The 19857-nt window shown below is 35.8% G+C and overlaps 1 protein-coding gene across 1 annotated transcript in view; it reads left to right on the top strand.

Moving 5' to 3' along the window:
- The window catches only part of Necab1 (N-terminal EF-hand calcium binding protein 1), a 161881-nt gene that overhangs the window by 58140 nt on the left and 83884 nt on the right, over nucleotides 1–19857 (top strand). Inside the window, exons 4-5 of the mRNA XM_047519916.1 lie at nucleotides 6196–6221; nucleotides 14294–14391. Of these exons, the coding sequence (XP_047375872.1) occupies nucleotides 6196–6221; nucleotides 14294–14391 (124 nt within the window). The remainder of the gene's footprint in view (nucleotides 1–6195; nucleotides 6222–14293; nucleotides 14392–19857) is intronic.

The following is a 19857-nucleotide window of genomic DNA, read 5'->3' as shown; positions in this document are numbered from 1 at the left end:
TTTTTGAACTAGCTCTTTAGTTCACAGAGTGCTGAAAGGATAGCAAAGTGATGCACAGCCAAAAGGTGATGCCATCCCTAAGTATAGCTGCTTGAACTGCTCAGCACATAGGACCATGCTTTTCCTAGTTTCCCAGGGCTGCTGTGACAAAGTACCACAAACTGAGCATCTTAAAACAACAAGAATTTATTCTCTCACAATTCTGAAGGCTGGAAGCCCAACAAAGAAGTTTTGGCAGGACCATGCTCCCCTGAAGTCTCCAAAGCAGAATCTTCCCATGCCTCTTCCAGCTTCAGGCGGTAGCTAGCAATCCTTGGTGTACCTTGGCATGTGGCTGCATAATTCCGATCTCTATCTCCCTCTTCACGTGGCCTTCTCTCTGTGTCTCTGTATCCAAATCTCTCCTTTCTCTTATAAAGAGACCTTATCTTAACGTGGCTATATTTATAAAGACCTTGCTATCTAATAAGATCACATCCGCAGGTACCAGGTTTAAGATTGAATAAGTCTTTATGGGAGAAATCAGTCAACTCACTACAATGTGTATAGAAAATGTTTGATTAATATATCCTGGATGAGAAAATGAATTACTTCTAGCTTAAGACAAATATGTTTTTCTAATTCCATTTTGTCTCTCATATATGAGCCTCTGTTTATGTGTGAAAAATAGCCTTACCTTAACTGACTTCAGTATTAGAGAAGTTCTTGCTTATAGTACCTCCTGTAGACTGAACTCCTACTCCATAGCCCACACTTCAAACTAACTGGCTGCCCAGAGCTGTCTGATGCAAGTCTCTATAGCCCTCATCTCCATACACTTAGGTCATTTGACCTATGGATTACAGTCTCTCACCCACTCTGCATTCTAAGAATGAGTATGGTCTTCACAGAAGGTATTTAAAAAGCTGTCACCAGGTGTTACTTGTATTCTGGGGCCCAGTATCAAGTCACACTATGTCAACAGTATGGCCTTATATATCATCTTGTATCTGGAACTGAGGACTTGTCTTCATTATAAAAATTAATCTCAACTTCTGCCCTGGCTCTGGTTTTCTGGGATCACTGAGCAGTCCAGTCCAAACCCCTATCTGATAACGCATGTAGGATCCCCATCCCTCAAGACACAAGGCTTGTGTTCATGCTGCTGCAAGCTCAGATTTCTGGTAACTAAAACATTTGGCTCCTGCCTATTGGGTTATGTGAATCACATCTGTTCCTCAAATCCCTTTGGCCCTTATCTGTTATGTCACCACATTCCTTTGGGTTAAAGTCTTCCAGTTCATAGAGCTCAACTCAGTTTAGATGCTATCTGCAGCATCTATCTATTGCAAGAGGCACATTTAATCCCATGTCTTAGCCTTTCCCACAATCCACCCTGTCCTTTTCCTATAACCAAATTCTTGTGTAACCAACTGGAAATATAATTCATAGAGTTAAATGTCAGTCAAAAATATTTTCAAGGTCAAGTATCTTCTAATCTCCCAACTTTGCTTTTGTTGATTTTCATTACTATTTTGTTTGGAAAACTGGAACTACCTCAAGACATTTGCCCTGATGATTAAAAAAAAATCTCTGTGTGTGTGTATGTGTGTGTGTGTGTGTGTGTGCGTGCGCGCACTCAGATCATCCTTAGTGAATTGAGAGATCATAATGTGACTTTGTAAAATGAAGAACACAATGAAGGCTGAGCATATCTGTTGCTTAGTCTGCTAGTTTGCCAGTAAACCAATGTATGCAGCATATAGTACTTCATCAGAATATCTAAGCGTGTTGCTCACTGAGTCAGATTCTTCTTGTCTCAAATACTGTTGAGAAATAAATATCTTTATAAACCAAAATTAACTCCTTCAGTCTATTACTAAGTCTAGCAGTGCTTAGCAAACTACTTTGCCAACTGAAAACAAGAAATTCTTTTGCACTGGTAATTTTCAGACCGGTGAGTGGCATCAGGGAGCTCAATATAACATGAGCTAGGATTAGGAATTTAAAGATTTCAGCAAAGATCCACAGTGTATGGAAATCTCAATCTGAAAAGGGAAAACTAAAAAAGGAAGGGAAAACTAAAAAAAAGAAGCAGCAAAGGAGGAGTATAAAATGGTGGGTTTTGAGTAAGAAAGCCACAGTTCTTTTTTCTTATTTATAATAAGTTGGAAGGGTAAAGCCAGCTAAGTGTGTAGGAAAATATGTCAGAAAGATAACTAAGAAAGTTGGGCTCAGTATGAAACTGTTTTGAGAGCAGAGATTCTGAATTCCCAACAGAAATCAGATTGCCTATCTCCAATATTCTCTCTTTTCCTGAGTAGCAAACACAGTTCTTAAGACAGGAACTTGGTTTCTTCACAATTTAGAGTGCCCAACACAGAAAAGTCAAGTCAAAACAACTTCCACTACCCCGAAGTGTTGTAAATGAATAGTGTTGAATTGTGTGTGTTGAGCACCAGGTTCAACTGATAGATTGAATGCAATTTATATTAGATAGATTCATCAGAAATTAAGTAATCTGAACACAATCACTATGAACCTTACCTATTATCCTTAACACCTCTTACTTTTTCTGATTTTTTTCCATTTTTAACCACAAAGTTATTTTATTTTCCCATTATAAATGAAGTTTTCTAATAATAAAGAAAACAACAATTTAGGAAATTATGAAGAACTGAAAAACAAACCCAGCCAAAGTCCCACATCCAGAAGCAAAGTAGTTTACTATTGATATTATTACTTATTTTCTTCCAGGGCTTTAAAAAAATGCACTGTTTATATTTATATATAGCATTTATTTCTGAATTTATATAATTTTTAGCAAAAACATGTCCCCAAGCTACAGGCAATTTTTTGGATACATTTTAATGATTCTATGATGGTATACAGTTTACATAGTTACTAATCTAATGAACATTTAGTATGTTTTGCTTTTCTTTTTCTTTTTCTTTTTTTTTTTTTCACTACTGCCAATCAGGCTTCAGTAAATAACTTTGTTTTTTACCTCTCTCTGGTATCTAGCAGAGAATTCATTCCCAGAGTATAGTCCCTCTGGTTCTGTTTCAGTAAGAACATGATGACTTATAAAGCTAGCATTTGTTCTTTCCATTTAGCACACTTTCTCTAATTCATGTAATACAATGGCATTATTAAAATAGTATGGGTTTTTTGCTGTAAACATGATAAAAAACAGTAAAATACTACAGTCATCAGATATGCTCTAAGTATGTCTATGGCTTACTATTCCTTGGAAATTCCATGTTACCATAGGAAGGAGATAAATCTCCATATGAAATCAATTCTACTAGAATTCACCCCAAATCAATTCTACTAGAATTCATTCATGTGAGCCCACTGTAAAAAGAACTGTCTTGCTACCTGCTACTAACAACAGCACAAAAACAGCTGGATGAAGGCGTGTTTGAGACCACACACTAGCATTTGACAGACACAGTCATCTTGAGAAACAAGCAGAGTTACTGTCTTGCACATTATTCTGAACTGCTGTTTTATGCTATAATCCAAGTAATTTAATTTTCAATAATGGATCGAGGCTCTTCATTCTTTTGAAAATTCAAAATAATTCTCATTATGAACCTTTGAGCCATTCTGAGGAAAACAGAAAAATAAAGTGACCTTTAATGTTTTTCTCAAGTCTGAAGTTCTATAAAAACACTAAGATTACAAAAGATGTATTTTAATGGCCAAAAGGTTTGCAGTAGAACTATTAAAAATATCTAAGCTGTCTAATTTTACAGCCAATACATTTTCAAGTTTTATTGGTTTTACCTCAAAATCCTTCATATCTGTTCTTTTCTGCCTCCCTCCCAGGCTCTGTTATTATGTACTGTTTTTTAGCTTCTAATGCAAATATAGATATACTGATTTTTTAAATAAATTATATAAATGGACCTTTGTACTAGTATTTGTACATTTTTAATGACACAAAAATGAATTTAGAAGTTTAAGATTAAATATCAATACAAACAGAAGTTCAAATATCTCTTCTTCCCCACCCCCACCCCCAGGGATGACCTTGCACACCCCTTGGGTTGTATGTACCACTCAACAACTGGCCCAGAATGTAGTAATAAGGCAAGGTGGACTCCTGGCCTCCTTTTATACTCTTTCTGTCCAATCTCAGTTCACCTGTCAGTGACCTTTTCAAAGAGTAAATCCTACCATATTATTCACCTTCTTAAAATTCTTCTTTGATTGCAAGTTGATAAAAAGGTAAGGAGAACTTCTTAAATTATTGCATCAGGTCTCTCATTGTTTAGTCCCACTTTCCTCATTAATGACCTACCTTTTGGTCAAAAGAACCACTCTGTATTTTGGAATTGAATGGCATATTCTGCACACTTTTAATTTTTATTGCAAATTGTGTTTGTTTGTTTTTTCTAAGCAGAAAGTTCTTTTTTTGCCTGCCTTTTCTATTCACATGTAACCTTTGAGATTTAGCTCAGATGTATTATCCTCTATGAGCTATTACTGACACTTTTTGCCAGTTCCACATTTTCCCCATATCAACTATTTCATTATAATTTAAATAGTTATTTATTGTCTGAGTCTACCTGTTATTTAAGCTCCTAGAGAGTAGCAATCTGATATAGTTTTGGTATCCACTGCAACCTCATATATTGATGGCAGTTGGATCAGTGCCTAGCACATAGCAATAAATGTTTGTGGATTACATGAATGAATGTCTAGGAACCCACCAAAACTGTTGCATAAGACTTTATATATTCTATTTGGTGGCAAATGCTACTTTACAAAAAAGTTCACTAAAGTATGGAGATATTTATCCAAGATCAAATATTCAGCAACATAGAATGATACCTTGAGTTTAAAATTATGTAGCAATATGATTGGTGGAACTGGTTAAAGTACCAGTTTGGAATATTCGTCCCACTGTCCCTCTGTACAGCAACCCTACTGCTATTGAAAGGAGAACTGGTTTATAAAGGTTATTTACACTGAACTTTGACATGTAGTAACTGTATAAATCAAAGACATTCAATTAACTGATTTTGCATTTGAATTTTAATAGACTTTAGCATCTTCAGGAGTTTTATTTCTATTCTTATTCCATTCAAACTTTTTATTTTTTATTTATTTATTTATTTATTTTTATTTATTTTTTTTTTTTTTGCGGTACTGGAGATTGAACCCAGGGCCTTGTGCTTGTGAGGCAAACACGCTACCAACTGAGCTATCTCCCCAGTCCCTCAAGCTTTTTTAAAATTATGAATTACTATTGTATTATTAAATTCTTACTAAACTATTAAATTTAGCACTTATTAATATGGTGACTTTTATCCTTTTTGGAATTTTGATGCAGTCTGTTATATTGACTAATATTGAACCATCTTTACATTCCTATACCATCCTTTTCCTGGTCAATGGCATGAGTGTTCTGATAATAATGTTTTATATATGCTAATGTTTCATCTTGGAATTTTGCATTTATCTTCATAACAGTAAAAAGTTTCTAATATGCACATCTAAATATTGAGACATGTAATTCCTTTATGTGTTAGAAATCACTTGAAATACAATTGAATCAAATTTATCTCGGACACTGCATTTAGGTATGGACATTCTAGAAGTTCTGTCAGATAAGGAATCATGATAGCTACCATTTATCAAATGCTTACTTTGTGCCAGTGAATCTCAAATTCTTTATTATGTATTAACTCACTTAAAACATAGGAAATATTATTATTAACTCTGTCTTGGGGCAGAAAAGCTGTGACACAGAGATGTAAAGTACCCAGAGTGACAGAGAAGGTAAATTGTAGATGCAGGATTGGAACTCAGGTATTCAGGTCCCAAGGCTTATATTCTCCACCATTATGTATTATCTGGTCAGGATGTTACAGAGAGAATCATAAATTCCAGGAATTATTTTTTTCAAAGATAGAATCTGATATAGTATTGTTAATAACCTATGACTATTTATAAACAATGCAAAATCTTAAAGAGCAATATCCTAAATACATGCTATTTATTAATATAATAATATAGATTTGAGAATGAGTGTAATTTAACTGTTAAAAAATTTAAATGAAAGGCTGAGGGTATAGCTTGGTGGTAGAACTTGTTTATCAAGAGCAAGGCCCTGAATTCAATCCCAGGCATCACACAAAAAAGAAAACTTATAAGAAAAATATTATCAAAGTAATAACACCTTTTTTCTTTTCATCTTTTCAGCAATCTTGACACAGAGGAACTATGTGGTAAGTTACTTTTAGATCAATCAAATCCATTACTTGTTTTAGAAGGGGAAAAAATTATCTGATATATTTCTATACACCTTGAAATTAATGTTATATATTAGGTATTCTTCTGCAAAGTAAATCAAAGATCTCAAGGGATTTTTCTGTAACCATGAGTTTCTCTCAAGTGTGCGTTTCACTGCAAAAAGAGTTGGGCTTCATTAATTTGTTCATGGAAGGAGAATTGTTATTGTAATCGGTGCATTATTTTCACAAGAGCTAAGTCTCCACTAGTTTGAATATATTTTTAAATTGGTGTTTAATACAACTTCATTATTCTCTTCACAATATAATGTGCAGAGCCTTTTGTTACTGTTTTGCAAAGCTGTCTCCTTGAAAGGTAAAAATAACTTTGTCCCATACCTGCCTAAACTGTTCTAGAATTTTAAATGTCACTTAGAAAATAAGTGATTCAGATGGGAGAGATGAATCTTTACAAATGCCTGGTTTAATGGCCTCTTCATTTATTTTCTTCATCTTTGTAGTTGGGAACAAAAATCAAAGATTAGAAATGTGCAAGGGTAAACATATCTCAAATTTATTCTTTGTTGTGGCACAATTATAGAGCATTATGAGAGTATTCAATGTGAAATAGCCTTATCTCTGAATACTGGAAGGTCTGAAGCTTTACACTTTTAAGATAAACGGATAAGATAATACTTTTGTTCATGTTTGGTCTTATTGTTTAGGCAGTCTGGAACTTTTTGGTGGTTAGAAGTGAATTTCTCTGGAACTTCTAATTGAAATCAGAAGTACTTCCAGAGTCTTATAATTCTTATAATTTTAGAGGTAATCAAAACCTTTAAAAAGGGCATTTTATAATTCAGAAGTGGTATTCTTCTGTTTTAACAAAGTAGTTGGGCAAAGGTAAGAGATGTGATTCTGGAATGAAGTTTGGAATGCAGGATTTTGGGACCATAATTGAACAAAACAAGACCCTTATCACCAACTATGAACTTTTCAGACTTTCCAATCATCATAAAAAAAAACTGTGCTCCCTGTAGGAAGGATATAGTGTCCATCCCAGGTTCAGTGAGAGGAATCCATCTGAAAAAGCAAGATAGGGTTATGCAAGGTACGTTGGTATTTAAGCAGTTCTTTCTTTAGTTAGTTATGAAACACCAGCAGGGAAAATCCTGCCAAGTGTTCACACATGGTTGGGCAGTGACCCCCTTCATGCATGGCAATACATGTGCCAAGGGGACAGAAGAGCCCTGTGGGCCATGCCACCAGTTTCATGTTGAACAGCAATCACCATAAAGGTCAAGTCACGGTTCACTCTCATCCATGTGTAAAAGACCCCTACCAGGGAAATAAAGTGGAAAACTGAGAAAATTATCTAGATCATTACACAAAGGTATGGGATACCTTTGTCCTGCAAATATCAAAATATGTCAGACCAAAGTAATCATTTCCTCAAATCATTTACATAATTCATTTTATTTTCCATTTAACTTTTTCTGGTTGACCCAGCTGATGAGAAAACAGATTGTTATGGGGAATTTTAAGATAAAGACATTTAGTATCTCTTCCTTATTTGCTATCTTGCCTATCTATTGTCATTAAGGAATATTCTATTAAACTATCTTCCCTTAAAAATATTACAAATTTTAAAGTATGGTAGTGTATCTTCACTTGATCATCCACAAAATTTTTGGAATTTTCTTTTTCCATAATAAAGAACTTGACTAGGAAGCTACCCTGTATGTATAGAAGAAGACTATGATTTTTCCTCCTTAGTTCTTGTTAAGAAACTAGTAGATGAGGCTTTAATTCAATAGAGTTGCTCTATATTTTTAAAATCCAGTGATTGTATTCCCAATCATGTTATAATCCTCCCCCTCTCTGTTCAAGAATATGCATTTTAATTTCCAGAGTGTAGTTTCATTTCTCATTATTTTGTGAATATAAAGTAAATATTTAAGTTGGATTCTAATCAAAGCCAAATGCTTCAATGCTAGCAAGTGAAATATGTGGATTCACACCCTGCACAAGTTCCCTCATGCGCGTGGGAGCGGGAGTGCTTGATTGGCACAGAAAGGAGGTTTCATGTACTTTCTTCTAGAAGCCAATTAAAAATTCCAGGTATCTAAGACTTTTAATTTGAGGTTTTTGCTTAATTCATCAGCTTACCCAATTATGGGCCCAGAAATAAAAATCTATTAAAATATTGATTTTTTAAAAAATTTCTTTGTGATTTTAATTATGAAAGTAAGATTTAATTACTATTTAAAATTTTTAACAACATAGAACCATGTAGGTGTATAAATTAAAATATCAGTCTCTCTTCCCCCATTTTGATCTGTTCTAACTGCTTTAAACATATTCTTCCAAATGGTTTTATGCATATGTTGACACTGATATGTATGTATATATTATTGTTTTTCAACATCAAAATCACATTATATGATGGATACAATTGCATACTTTTCTACTTCATTTTATTAAAAAATGTACATAGAATCCCATTTACCTTAATTTTTCCCCTTTTAATGGATTAAATCCCCTTTTAATGGATTTTTGGATTATTTCCAACTCTTCACTGGAACAATAGTATCGAAGTAAATAGTCCCATATGTCTTATCTTTGCACTCTTGTTCAAGTAGTTCTGTATGTTGGATTCCGCAAAGCGTAATTTCCTAATTAAACTTTTTCCAATATGCACACACACCCTCAGTCCATAGGAGTGCCAAGATTATTCACTTTTCACATAAAATTACAAAGTCCTTTCTGAGTGCAGCTTCTGGCCCTCTCACCTCTATCAATCAATAAGCAACTTGCTTTTACTTAGACAATTGTGTCTGAATTCTAACATTGAGTCTTTGGTTTTATATTCATGCCATCTTTAGCTCCAATCTGAACAATCGAGAGTATGATCATTACTTTCCCAGTCCTACCCAGTTGATGACTATTTTCACAACCCTTCTCATTTTGACTGAACCCTTTTACAAATCTTGAACTTGGTAGCTGAGACTTTTGAGATATTTATAGATGAGTGAAGAATACTTGCAAAGAAAGTTCACATAGCTAGGGTGCTTGATCTGAAATCATCTGCATGAAAACTTTGTGGCCTAGGTAGAATATATTTACTATTGTGACTTCTCATCTAGTTGGTTGTTACCTACCAAATGTTAAATTATTTTGAAAGATAGATGAAGTCTGTGATTTTGCTGTTGAAAAACAAAAGCCGATGGTATAGGAAACTCCCAGAATAAAACCTGAGTAGCTTCATGGGCAATATTCTTTTTAGTAGTGATGTGCTGGACACCCCAATCATGCCATAGTGCTGGGAACCCCTGATCACACTGGAGCGCTGGAAACGCCTGGTCATACTGCACAACTGTACGAGCTTACTTTTCCAGAGCCTGGGCTGTGCTGAGAGATCCTGTGTCAGTGAGACTGAGTGCTGGGAAATCGGAGAACTGTTTGTCCTCTTCCAAGCTGTTAGAGCTGGTGTTCTACCTGGCAGGTGCCACTAGGTGATTGAATCATAAACACATTGAGTGACAGTGATCTGCACCTCCTCAAAATAACCCATATTCTGGATTGCTAACAAATGCCTCTTTCAGATTATTGGAGTTTTTAACTCCCTGTCATCTTAGTTATTTTCTCTCCTCTCTAGTCTACTACTTCAGGTGTTCCAACAAGGCACTGTGGGATTCATTTAAATTCTTGAAAGTGCTTTGTAAGAGCCAGTTGCCAGTGCAACTTTTGTGGCAGCCCTGGGTCCTTTGGTTCTGATTTGCAGTTCTCAAGCCAAACCTGAAAACTCAACAATTGAGGATCAAGGTGCAGAATAAAAACAAAAAATAAATAAATAAAACCTGTCATTTGATGACACAACACCACTGATTAAGTGCAGTAAGGAAGGGAGAGACTAACCTCTCATTAGCATTTTGCTACAGAAGATGTCTCATTGAATATGCATGAGAAGATAATTTGCTTTCTGACAGATAACTTGTTTAATACATCTGTTTATAAATTGTACTCTACTCTTTCATTATATTCAGTATCCAGACTCATTTTACTTTCTAAAGATTTTTTCACTTAAACTGATAAGGACTGATTCTCATGCATTTCCATAAGTGCAATATGACTTTGTTAAGCCCAGGCCCATAATTGGAACTCACATGCAGTTTTCAATAAAAGTAGGTCTTTTTTTTTTTTTTTTTGCCAGAAAGTGGTTGTTACCCAAAGACAACAATTCCAAAGAACCAATATTTGTTCCAAATCTTTATTTCTCTCTAATGCCATGACTTAAGGACAAAACACTTTTTCCTGACTCACATTTTGTGATTCACATGAAAAACCTGAGGCACAATAACTGGAATAAACCATTAGTTCAAGTTCTGCATTCCAAAGCCATCTCTGACCTCCTCTCCCTGTTTACTACATCTTAGGGTGTATAGAGAGACTGCTGAAGTTCTAAACCACTATTCTCCATTTACCCCATAGCATGGCCATGGTCCTTGTCCTGTGATGAAAGTGGTCCTGGCAATCATTGCTAATCTTGTCTCTCTTGATGGTGTCACCAATGTACGCTAAATCATTCACATTGTATCCAGGGTAATCTTTCTAAAAAGACAATCACTGTCCTTTTCAAAATTATTCCATGACTTCCCATTGCCCATAACAGTCTCGAATTTAATCTACATATCATAATCTCCTAGGAACCTGTAAAAATGATGATTCCTGGACCTTAACACCAAGATTCTGATTCTGATTTAGAATCAAGATCACCTTATAAGTGATCTTAATTCCCAACAAATATCCTAGAACAGTGCTTCTCAAACTTAAATGTACTACAAATTACTTATTAAAATGCAAGTTGTAGCCTGGAGCAGTGGTGAGAGCCAGTACTCCAATAGTCCCAGCTACCTGGGAGATGAGACAGGAGGATCACTTGAGCCCAGAAGTTTGAGACAAGCCTGGAAAACATAGTAAGATGCCATCTCAAATAAATAAGTACATTTTAAATGAGCAAATTGTGATCTAGCAGGTCTGGGGTGGACCTGAGATGTTATATTCCAGTAAGTTCTAACATGAAACTACTAGTCTATAGACCACACTTTGAACAGCAAAGACACTAGAGGATTCTGATGGAGATGGTGAAAAACACTGACCACAACCTACAGATAAAGTTAGAGAACCTTTCAAGGAATGCTCCCAGCACATCTGGCTTCCTCTATTACCACTGATTTTTAGTATCTTGCTATCTCCCATCCTCAAATACCCCCAGTTCAGCCTTTCATGTACTAGTAATGCTGAAATACATGTAGTCCAGTCAACATGACAAGATATCACGTACTTCCTTGCCTCCCCTCTGGTTGGCCAGCAGATTAGTTGCTATTTAGCTATTACTGATCTATTGTTGATCACTCTTATGTCATCTTCTCCAACTTACCCAGGTAGACTCAGGCATTCTTGGCCATCTATTTGGATTGTATCTTATACCTGAACTATTGAGTCATTGTCCTGAACAATGATCATGTATATTTCAGTTGTTGTAATGTTCATCCCCTATACCTGTTTGTAGTCTCCTCAAAGGTAGAGGGTCTGCCTGTTCATCTCACATTCAAACTCCTACTACAGCCCCTGGCACATAAGAAACACTGGATAAATGCTTTCTATATTCAAATGAGTAAATGAACACTAACTGTAGTAAAGTGGAAGGGATTTATCTCCTTGTAACTATGTTAGAGGTCTCTGACTCTATCATCTAACATCCCTCTTAGAGTCATTGCAATGCCATTCATATCCCTGGCACATATCCCTCAGTGAGGAAGCCATCAAAGAGCTAGAGTCACACTAAGCTGCAGCTCCTCAAAATAACCCTGACCTGTAGATTTCTAGTTTACACTGCAATCTAGGACTTGGATACTGTAGTTCTCTCCCTTCTCAGAATTATGTTCTTTGCTTCTTAGGCTATTGCTTGGGAAATTGCTGTTTTCTCCCTAACTACTTGAAGAATTGAGATAAGCAAGTGGATGAAGTTCAGATGAATTAACTTCAAAGCCACGATTCATTGTTTTTCTCATGTGCTCTATCAGCACGTGTCTGTATGTGCTGGCATACATATGATTTCCAAGTGGAAAGACAACTTAAATTCTCTGCTGAAACCTTAACTGACCTTAACCTAGGCCAAATATCTTGTCTATTTCAGGAAGAAATATTTATTTTAAAAGGTGGCATTATCTCGTTTTATTTTTATAAGATTTGTTTACTATCAAATTCTCCTTTCTACTTTGTATGTTTCTGCTACTTGCATTTAAAACCCCTGTATAATTCTCTTTGAGATTATGTATATATTAACTTGCCCTTTTGTATTTTTCTTTACACTTTTTGCTTCCTTCAACTTATTCTAGACTTTATTCTGATATTTATTATTTTTCCAACTTATGAATATTCTGCAACCACATTAACCTCATGCTGGTTCCTAAGAGTGTTGTCCACGGGGACTTCATTTATCACAAATAATTGCACAGACAAGGTTAGGCATCATCGTCGACCCTATCAGAAAATCAACACCATAACCAGGAATTAAAATGCCGTGTGAAGCAGACATTTGAGGAGTATTTTCTTATTTCACATTTAACTCTATCCTTCCTAAAAAAAAAAAAAAAAAAAAAAATCTTTTCAAGAGATGCACCAATATGGTTTTTAAGGATTTTATAATCAAGAACGCATTTTTGCTTTCAGCATTTTTACTTTTAACCTATGTGTGCACAGACTATATTTTGACAATCTTAATCATTGTTTACCTGTGTTTTCATTTTTCTCAGGGAAGTCTTCACATTGACTAGTAAATGTGTCAAAGGCACTATTTATTATTAATATCAGTGTCAACAAATAATTACACTTGGAGCATTAACTACATTAATCAAGGCAGTTTCCATCAAACGTAATGAAATGTATCCCCATGATCTCAGGTGGCTTACAGGTTTCTTTTTTTATCCTTTCAATTTAATTTCATAAATATTTATGGCACATTAGAGGGAGATGATATAACCAGGCACAGTGGTGCACGCCTGTAATCCCAGTGCTCAGAAGGCTGAGGCAGAATGATCTCAAGTTCAAAGGCAGCTTCAGCAACTTAGTGAGGCCCTCAGCATCTTAGTGACACTCTGTCTCAAAATAAAAAATAAAAAGGATCTGGGGATGTGACTCAGTGGTTAAGTGCCTCTGGGTTCAATCCCTAGTACTAAAATAAATAAATGAATAAATAAACAAAGAGAAACAATAATAATCTACACTTTCATCCAAAGATAAGTCAGTGAGGGTTATTTATTTTCTAGTAGCTAGAATGTCTATGTTTTTTTCAACATGTGGATTTCTGTTAGGTTTAGATCTCTTGTTTTAGAAATGTACATATTTCCAAAAGTAAATATAAGGGTCTGCTTTTATTTCTGCTATATTTAGTCTATGTGCCATACTTTTTATTTTCATCATAATATCCAATACACTGTTTATTTCTGTTAACTGAAAAATGTCATAAACATAACTTCTGCTCTTTGAAAAAGATGGTTGGAAAAAAAAAAAAATCACAGGGTGCCAGGAACAGTTTCATGACGGTGCCAGAGGAAGCCTCCCCTGGGTTTTGCAGCATCACTGATTCCTAACCTTGGAGAGAGCTTAGCTTCCTTGAATGTTTCCCAGAAGAAATAATAAGATATAGCTTAACTTTATTCTCAAATTACTATCCCAGTGAGATCTACAATAATATACTGTTAAGAACAATTTTTTTATTGAAACAGCCCTGTCAATAAATCCAGATTCATTTTTTCCCCTGTTTTTCATGGGAAAGAACATTGCTGCACAGATAATGGTAACCATCCAGTTGTCTTTATCTTTTTCTTTTTTTAAAATGTATCTAGTATATCAGTCCCTTTGTCTCATTTGAAAACCTTCCGTTTTTCCTTTATAGTCAATATTTTGTTTTACTTGTTTATGAAGAAAAGTATCAATTGATTTTTTTCTGTTTTATGATAATCTGAACTCAAACATGAATGTATTTCAATATTTTCCCTCTTCAGAATATTTTTCTCAGCACTTGGGCGAGTATGAGAATGTGCTAGCCGCGTTGGAAGACCTGAATCTCTCCATCCTGAAGGCAATGGGAAAAACAAAGAAAGTAAGGAAATGCCAGTGTTTATTTGTTTATTTTCTATAAAAATATTTTTCTTTGAAAAATAATTTTCTTGAAAAATCATACCTATTTCTTAATGTGTCATGAAAGTATAGATTTCTTTATCATGGGCAACTTACTTTTCTTGATATTAAAGGATTCTATTTTATTTACTATGGCATAATTATAAACACAAAGTATGTGCAAGAGACTGCTTTGTACCGAGGATACAAAGATACAAGAAGTTGTTCAGGCAGCTCTTAGTCTGGTGGGGACACACTTGTGTAAATAAATAATAACCTTACGGTATGCAGAGAGGAGCACAAGACGGGATACCTAAATCATGCTGAAAGCATGGCACCTGTGGATGTAGAGATAAAGAAAATATTATAGCTAGGCAAAGGAGAACTGGACCTGGAAGAGCATGTGCAGACGGTCTGTACCCGCAGGGACACAGGGCACTCAAGGAAATGAAAATGGACAAAAGAATGTATTAAAGAAAGCCAAAGAATGGCTTCAAGTGAGATGAAACTGGAGTGAAAAGAGGACACACCTTTCATTATGTCAACAAAGCTAAGGATTGAAGCCTATATCCTGGATGCAAAACAAAACAAAAGAAAAATAGTGAATATTTTAAGCAGATATATGAAATGTATGTGGTCTTTCAAAGGTCCATGTAAGAATTAGTTTGGAATTGGGATGAGAATATTGGAGGAATCAGGAAGATGAGTAAGGTTAGTTCACAAGTCCAGGTGAAAGATGTTGGCATTTGGAGATTCTGGAAGAAGATATGGGGAACAGAGAGTAAAGTGCATATATATTTAACAAAACGGAATTTGAAGGAGGACTGAAGCTGGGGAATGAGGGGAAAATGTGTCTAGGAGGGATCCTAGTTTTTAACCTGTGTACCAGAGCCATGACCCTACCCTGAGATTACTGAGAGTGGACCAGGTTTGAGAAGGTAAGATCATTAGTTCTCTTTTAGACATATTGAATCTAAACTCCCTGAGAGGCATCTGAGAAGAGTCAAATAAACCTGTGGCTACAGAAATCTAGATCTCATAGGTGAGGTCTAGACTTGGAGATATGGATTTATAAATTACCAGTACTAGGGTGAAAGACTTGATTGCTACTATCAAGAGAGAAAATAAAAAGTACATTGAGGAGAGAATATAACACTATGTCATAAGAAATTTGAAATTTTGATGGTGGGAGGAGGAGAAAGAGCCAGCAAAAGAGTCAGAATTGGGCAGAAAAATGTAAGAAAAGCCGAGAAGGTGTAGTGTCCAGTAGTTGAAGAAGAGAATATTTCAAGAAGTAGAGAATGGTCAGTAGTGGTGATTACTATGTAGAGATTAAAAGAAATGAAAATTAAAATTCCTGTTATCAGTGAATCAAGTAACATTTTAGCATGTAAGATGTATGACAAATATAAATTTTGAAAGCACAGATGGAATTTCTGAAATAAGACAACAGATTTATACATCCATCGAATTCTGCTTGTTTATGAAGCCTCATGAAAAAGGCTGGAATGAGATTCTTTAAATGGGCAAGGGTAAGGCAACAAAATTTAGAAACTGGAAAGCAGATGCACAAGTGATAGCTGGAAGAAGACTTGAGACATTGAACTACTTTTCCTGCAGTGGGAAAGAGAAAGTCACCAGCTTAGCTCGTGGGAAGGCTCCAGATTCAGTGGCACCGGTTGCCACCAGAAGAGGAGGGTACAGGCTAAAGTGGAGTGACCTGCTGGAACCTGAGTAAGAAGCAGTTAAATCCCCAGCTCTCTTCTTCTACTTCACTCCACTGATCAATGGCCTTTTTGTCAACCCAGGTTGAAAACAGATTAGTTTCTGAAAAGGGTAAAGAAGGTCTGTGTTCTGGGGCAGTGTATCAGACACTATTGAGGAATTAAGTAAAAATTTATGCAGTAAATGAAAAGATCTCCAGTTCTCTTTTCTTACTAAACTCCCAGAGCTTTGGCAGTACATCCTTCAGGTAGATAGAAAGATGTCTCTCAGAAATCCTAACAACACAAAAGGAAAAAAAATCTACAGGTTTTCCTACAATGAGAGCCTGGCCAGATCTCCCTCTCCTCCTCTCTAGTACTGATCAATCAGTTCCTAGCCCACCTACCAGTAAATTTGCATTGTCCAGAAGGGCAGAGACCAAGAAGAACAAACAAACAAGGAAAGAAAGAAGAAAAGAAGGGAGGGAGAGAGGAAGGAGTTGACATAGGGGATTATGTGGGAAGATGAAAACTTCAAAAAATATTATCCTTAATATTATTTTATCCTTTAGAACATTTCCCAAAATTTAAAGCAAAACAGAAAATCAAGGACTGAGGGTAGGATGCCCTGTACCCAAACACCAAATTGCAGAGAGGAAGAACAAAAGATGAATCAGAATTCATTTTCTTTTGAGTTCTTCAAGAATTTGGAAATTGCGACAGACACAGTGGTGCACATCTGTAATCCCAGTGACTCTGGAGGCTGAGGCAGGAGGATCAAGAATTCAAAGCCAGCTTCAGCGAAAGTGAGGTGCTAAGCAAGTCAGTAAGAACCTGTCTCTAAATAAAATACAAAATAGAGCTGGGGATGTGGCTCAGTGGCCGGGTGCCCCTGAATTCAATCCCTGGTACCAAAAAAACAAAAAGAATTTGGAAATTGCATAATTTGGAAATTGCATAAATTCTCTTGGGAATTTCTCTCCAGGAATGGCTATTTAAAAACAAACAAACAAACAAACTAAAAACTCTTTTTGGTGCAGCTGGCTTCTTATCCCCATTCTTTAAGTCTCATCTTGAATACCATGGCCTCAGAAAGGTCTTCTCTGCCCACCTATCTAAAAAGTTCATCTTCTAGGAAGATCTCATTTTTTTTTTCTTGTAATTGTCAGAATGAGTAACTACACAGCTTATTTATTTTTTGTAGGGAGAAAGAAGAACAGTGTCACTTCTTGCTGAACACATTTACCCTCAGCCTATCTCAGCACCTGACAATTAAAATGTATTCAAAAATTTATTGATGATTTAAATAAATTTATTCACTCAATGAATGTTCATGCAACTCCCAAAGCTAAAACTTTTGCTCCTTCAAGAAAAATCTCCCCTAAGTCCATTCATGAAACTTTAAGATTTCTTTTAATATGAAGGAAAAGCAAATATGTGATCTTCCTTATTTTCTCACAGATGTGTACTGAATCAATTTTCTTTGTATGAATACGATGAGGCTTGGTGGAATTTAAATTGAGGTCAACCTGTTATTTTGGTCTCTGAAGCTACAAAAATCTTTTTGGGGGTGGTACTGATGCCTAGAAATGCATTTGATTCATATTGCCTTACTGCTTAATTAAGCTTAATTAAAGAAAACATGTGTCTTTGATTTTTTAAAAAAAAGGAAAAAAGAAGAAATGGTAGCAAATAAGATTAGAACAGGTCCCTCAGTGTGATGCTCAAAGATGAGCTACATGCAGGAACTGTGACATTTTTCAAGCTGCTGATGCTCTGTGGCCTTCTCCATACCGTCCAGACAATGAAGCCTTCTGCGTGAGAGATTCTTTTCGAGAATCTCGGTGTATTTTTACCCAGATGAAAAGTCCTGTCTCAATAGGAAGGGCTGACTATTCCAGGCTTTTATGAAAAATGAAATACAAGCCATTCGTGGTCTCTCTCGACTGGCAGTACATCTATTTGCTGTGTCAGAGAACAGATTAAAAGGGTTCCAACTGCTCGACCAAAACCCCAGGAGGTGACTCAGGACAGGAATAACGTGTCATCATTTCCCTTCTCCTCCTTCTGAATCCAAGACTTTTGACACATCCTCAAGGGCTGCCTTGATTATTTTACTTTGCTTACTTTTTTGGAACAAACATCATAGATTAAATTCCAAATGATCATTTGAAAACCCTAAAGTCTAACTTCAGATTTTCGCACACACACACACACACACACACACACACACACACACACATTCACACCCATTAGGTTTGTCAGATTTTCTTCTTTCTATGGAGTAGGTGATAAATGAACTTACAGTATATGAGGTGATTGTAACTCAAAATAAAGGTAGAGTTCTGGTGCTAAAGATAAAGTTCCATTATGTGCTATGCTATGTACACGTAAATGGAATTTTCCCATTTATTGGTAAAACGTAGCAGGAGGTCATTATAACTTAAGGGAAGAATGGTGTTCTTTTTTTTTTATTATTGTAAACAAATGGGATACATGTTGTTTCTCTGTTTGTACATGGAGTCAAGGCATACCATTTGTGTAATCATAAATTTACATAGGGTAATGTTGTTTGATTCATTCTGTTATTTTTTTCCTTTCCCCCCCACCCCTCCCACCCCTCTTTTCCCTCTATACAGTCCTTCCTTCCTCCATTCTTACCATCCTCCTTAACCCTAACTCTAACCCTAACCCTAACGCTAACCCCTCCCACCCCCCCAGAATGGTGTTCTTTAAATAATTATTTAGGGTTCAATAGTCACTTGACTGAGTAGAGACATGAAAATTTCCAAAATTAAATGTGTGTATAGTTTTTATCTAAAGTTATTTTTCAAACAAGCATATCTTATAATCCATTTTAATGTAAGGGAAGAAACAGATCAGAGCTCAAGCCCAACTGGGCCTCTATCATCACTCTTGCTCTCTGGGATCTATGTGATTTCATGGGCTGGCCTTTCTAGTTCTTCGCCTCAGCCTCCCATCCCTCCTCCACCATTGTCTCCTTGTGTTTGACATCCAGGTCTCCCTGGGTCCCATATGCCTTTTACTAGGTAAAGGTAAAAATTGTTTATTTTATGACTTTTACTATAAAAAAAGAAGAAATACGGGTAGATCTCAGTACTCCTGTATGGGGAAAATATCATTAATTGCTACAAGTTTATGTAGGCTTTACCATGAAAAATGTCCTTTCTTTCAGGCAAAATATCAGAACTAAAATGGTATCAGAGTGAAATGCCCTCTTAGGCTTATAGAAGACAGGTTTTTTTTGTTTTGCTTTGTTTTGTTTTTTTGTTTTTTGGGTTTTTTTTTTTTTTTTTTTTTTTTTTTTGGTGGTTGCTTTTTTTTTTTTTTTTTTTACCAGGAATTGAATTCAGGGGTACTCAGCCACTGAGTCACATCCCCAGCCCCTTTTCATATTTTATTTAGAGACAGGTCTTGATGAGTTGCTTAGTGCCTCACTGTTGCTGAGGCTGGCTTTGAACTCACTATCCTCCTGCCTCAGCCCCCTGAGCTGCTGGGATTACAGATGTATTCCACTGTGCCCGGCAGAAGACAGGTATTTTCATTCTTTGTTGTAGTTTCATTACAATCTTTAGTTTCATTATAAGTTTTCATCAAAAATAAAAGGAAAAATAATTCTTGAACTTCAGAGCAACCATAAAAACACATTTTCTAAAAAGCTTATTTGAGAATCTATTTGTTCCTTGGAACAATCTCTCTTTGATATGAGGGTGCTGAGAGAGGAG

The sequence above is a fragment of the Sciurus carolinensis genome, chromosome 1, assembly GCF_902686445.1.
Source record: "Sciurus carolinensis chromosome 1, mSciCar1.2, whole genome shotgun sequence".
Lineage (NCBI taxonomy): Eukaryota > Metazoa > Chordata > Mammalia > Rodentia > Sciuridae > Sciurus > Sciurus carolinensis.
The sequence above is the reverse complement of the archived record's forward strand: the minus strand, read 5'-3'. Positions and strand labels throughout refer to the sequence as shown.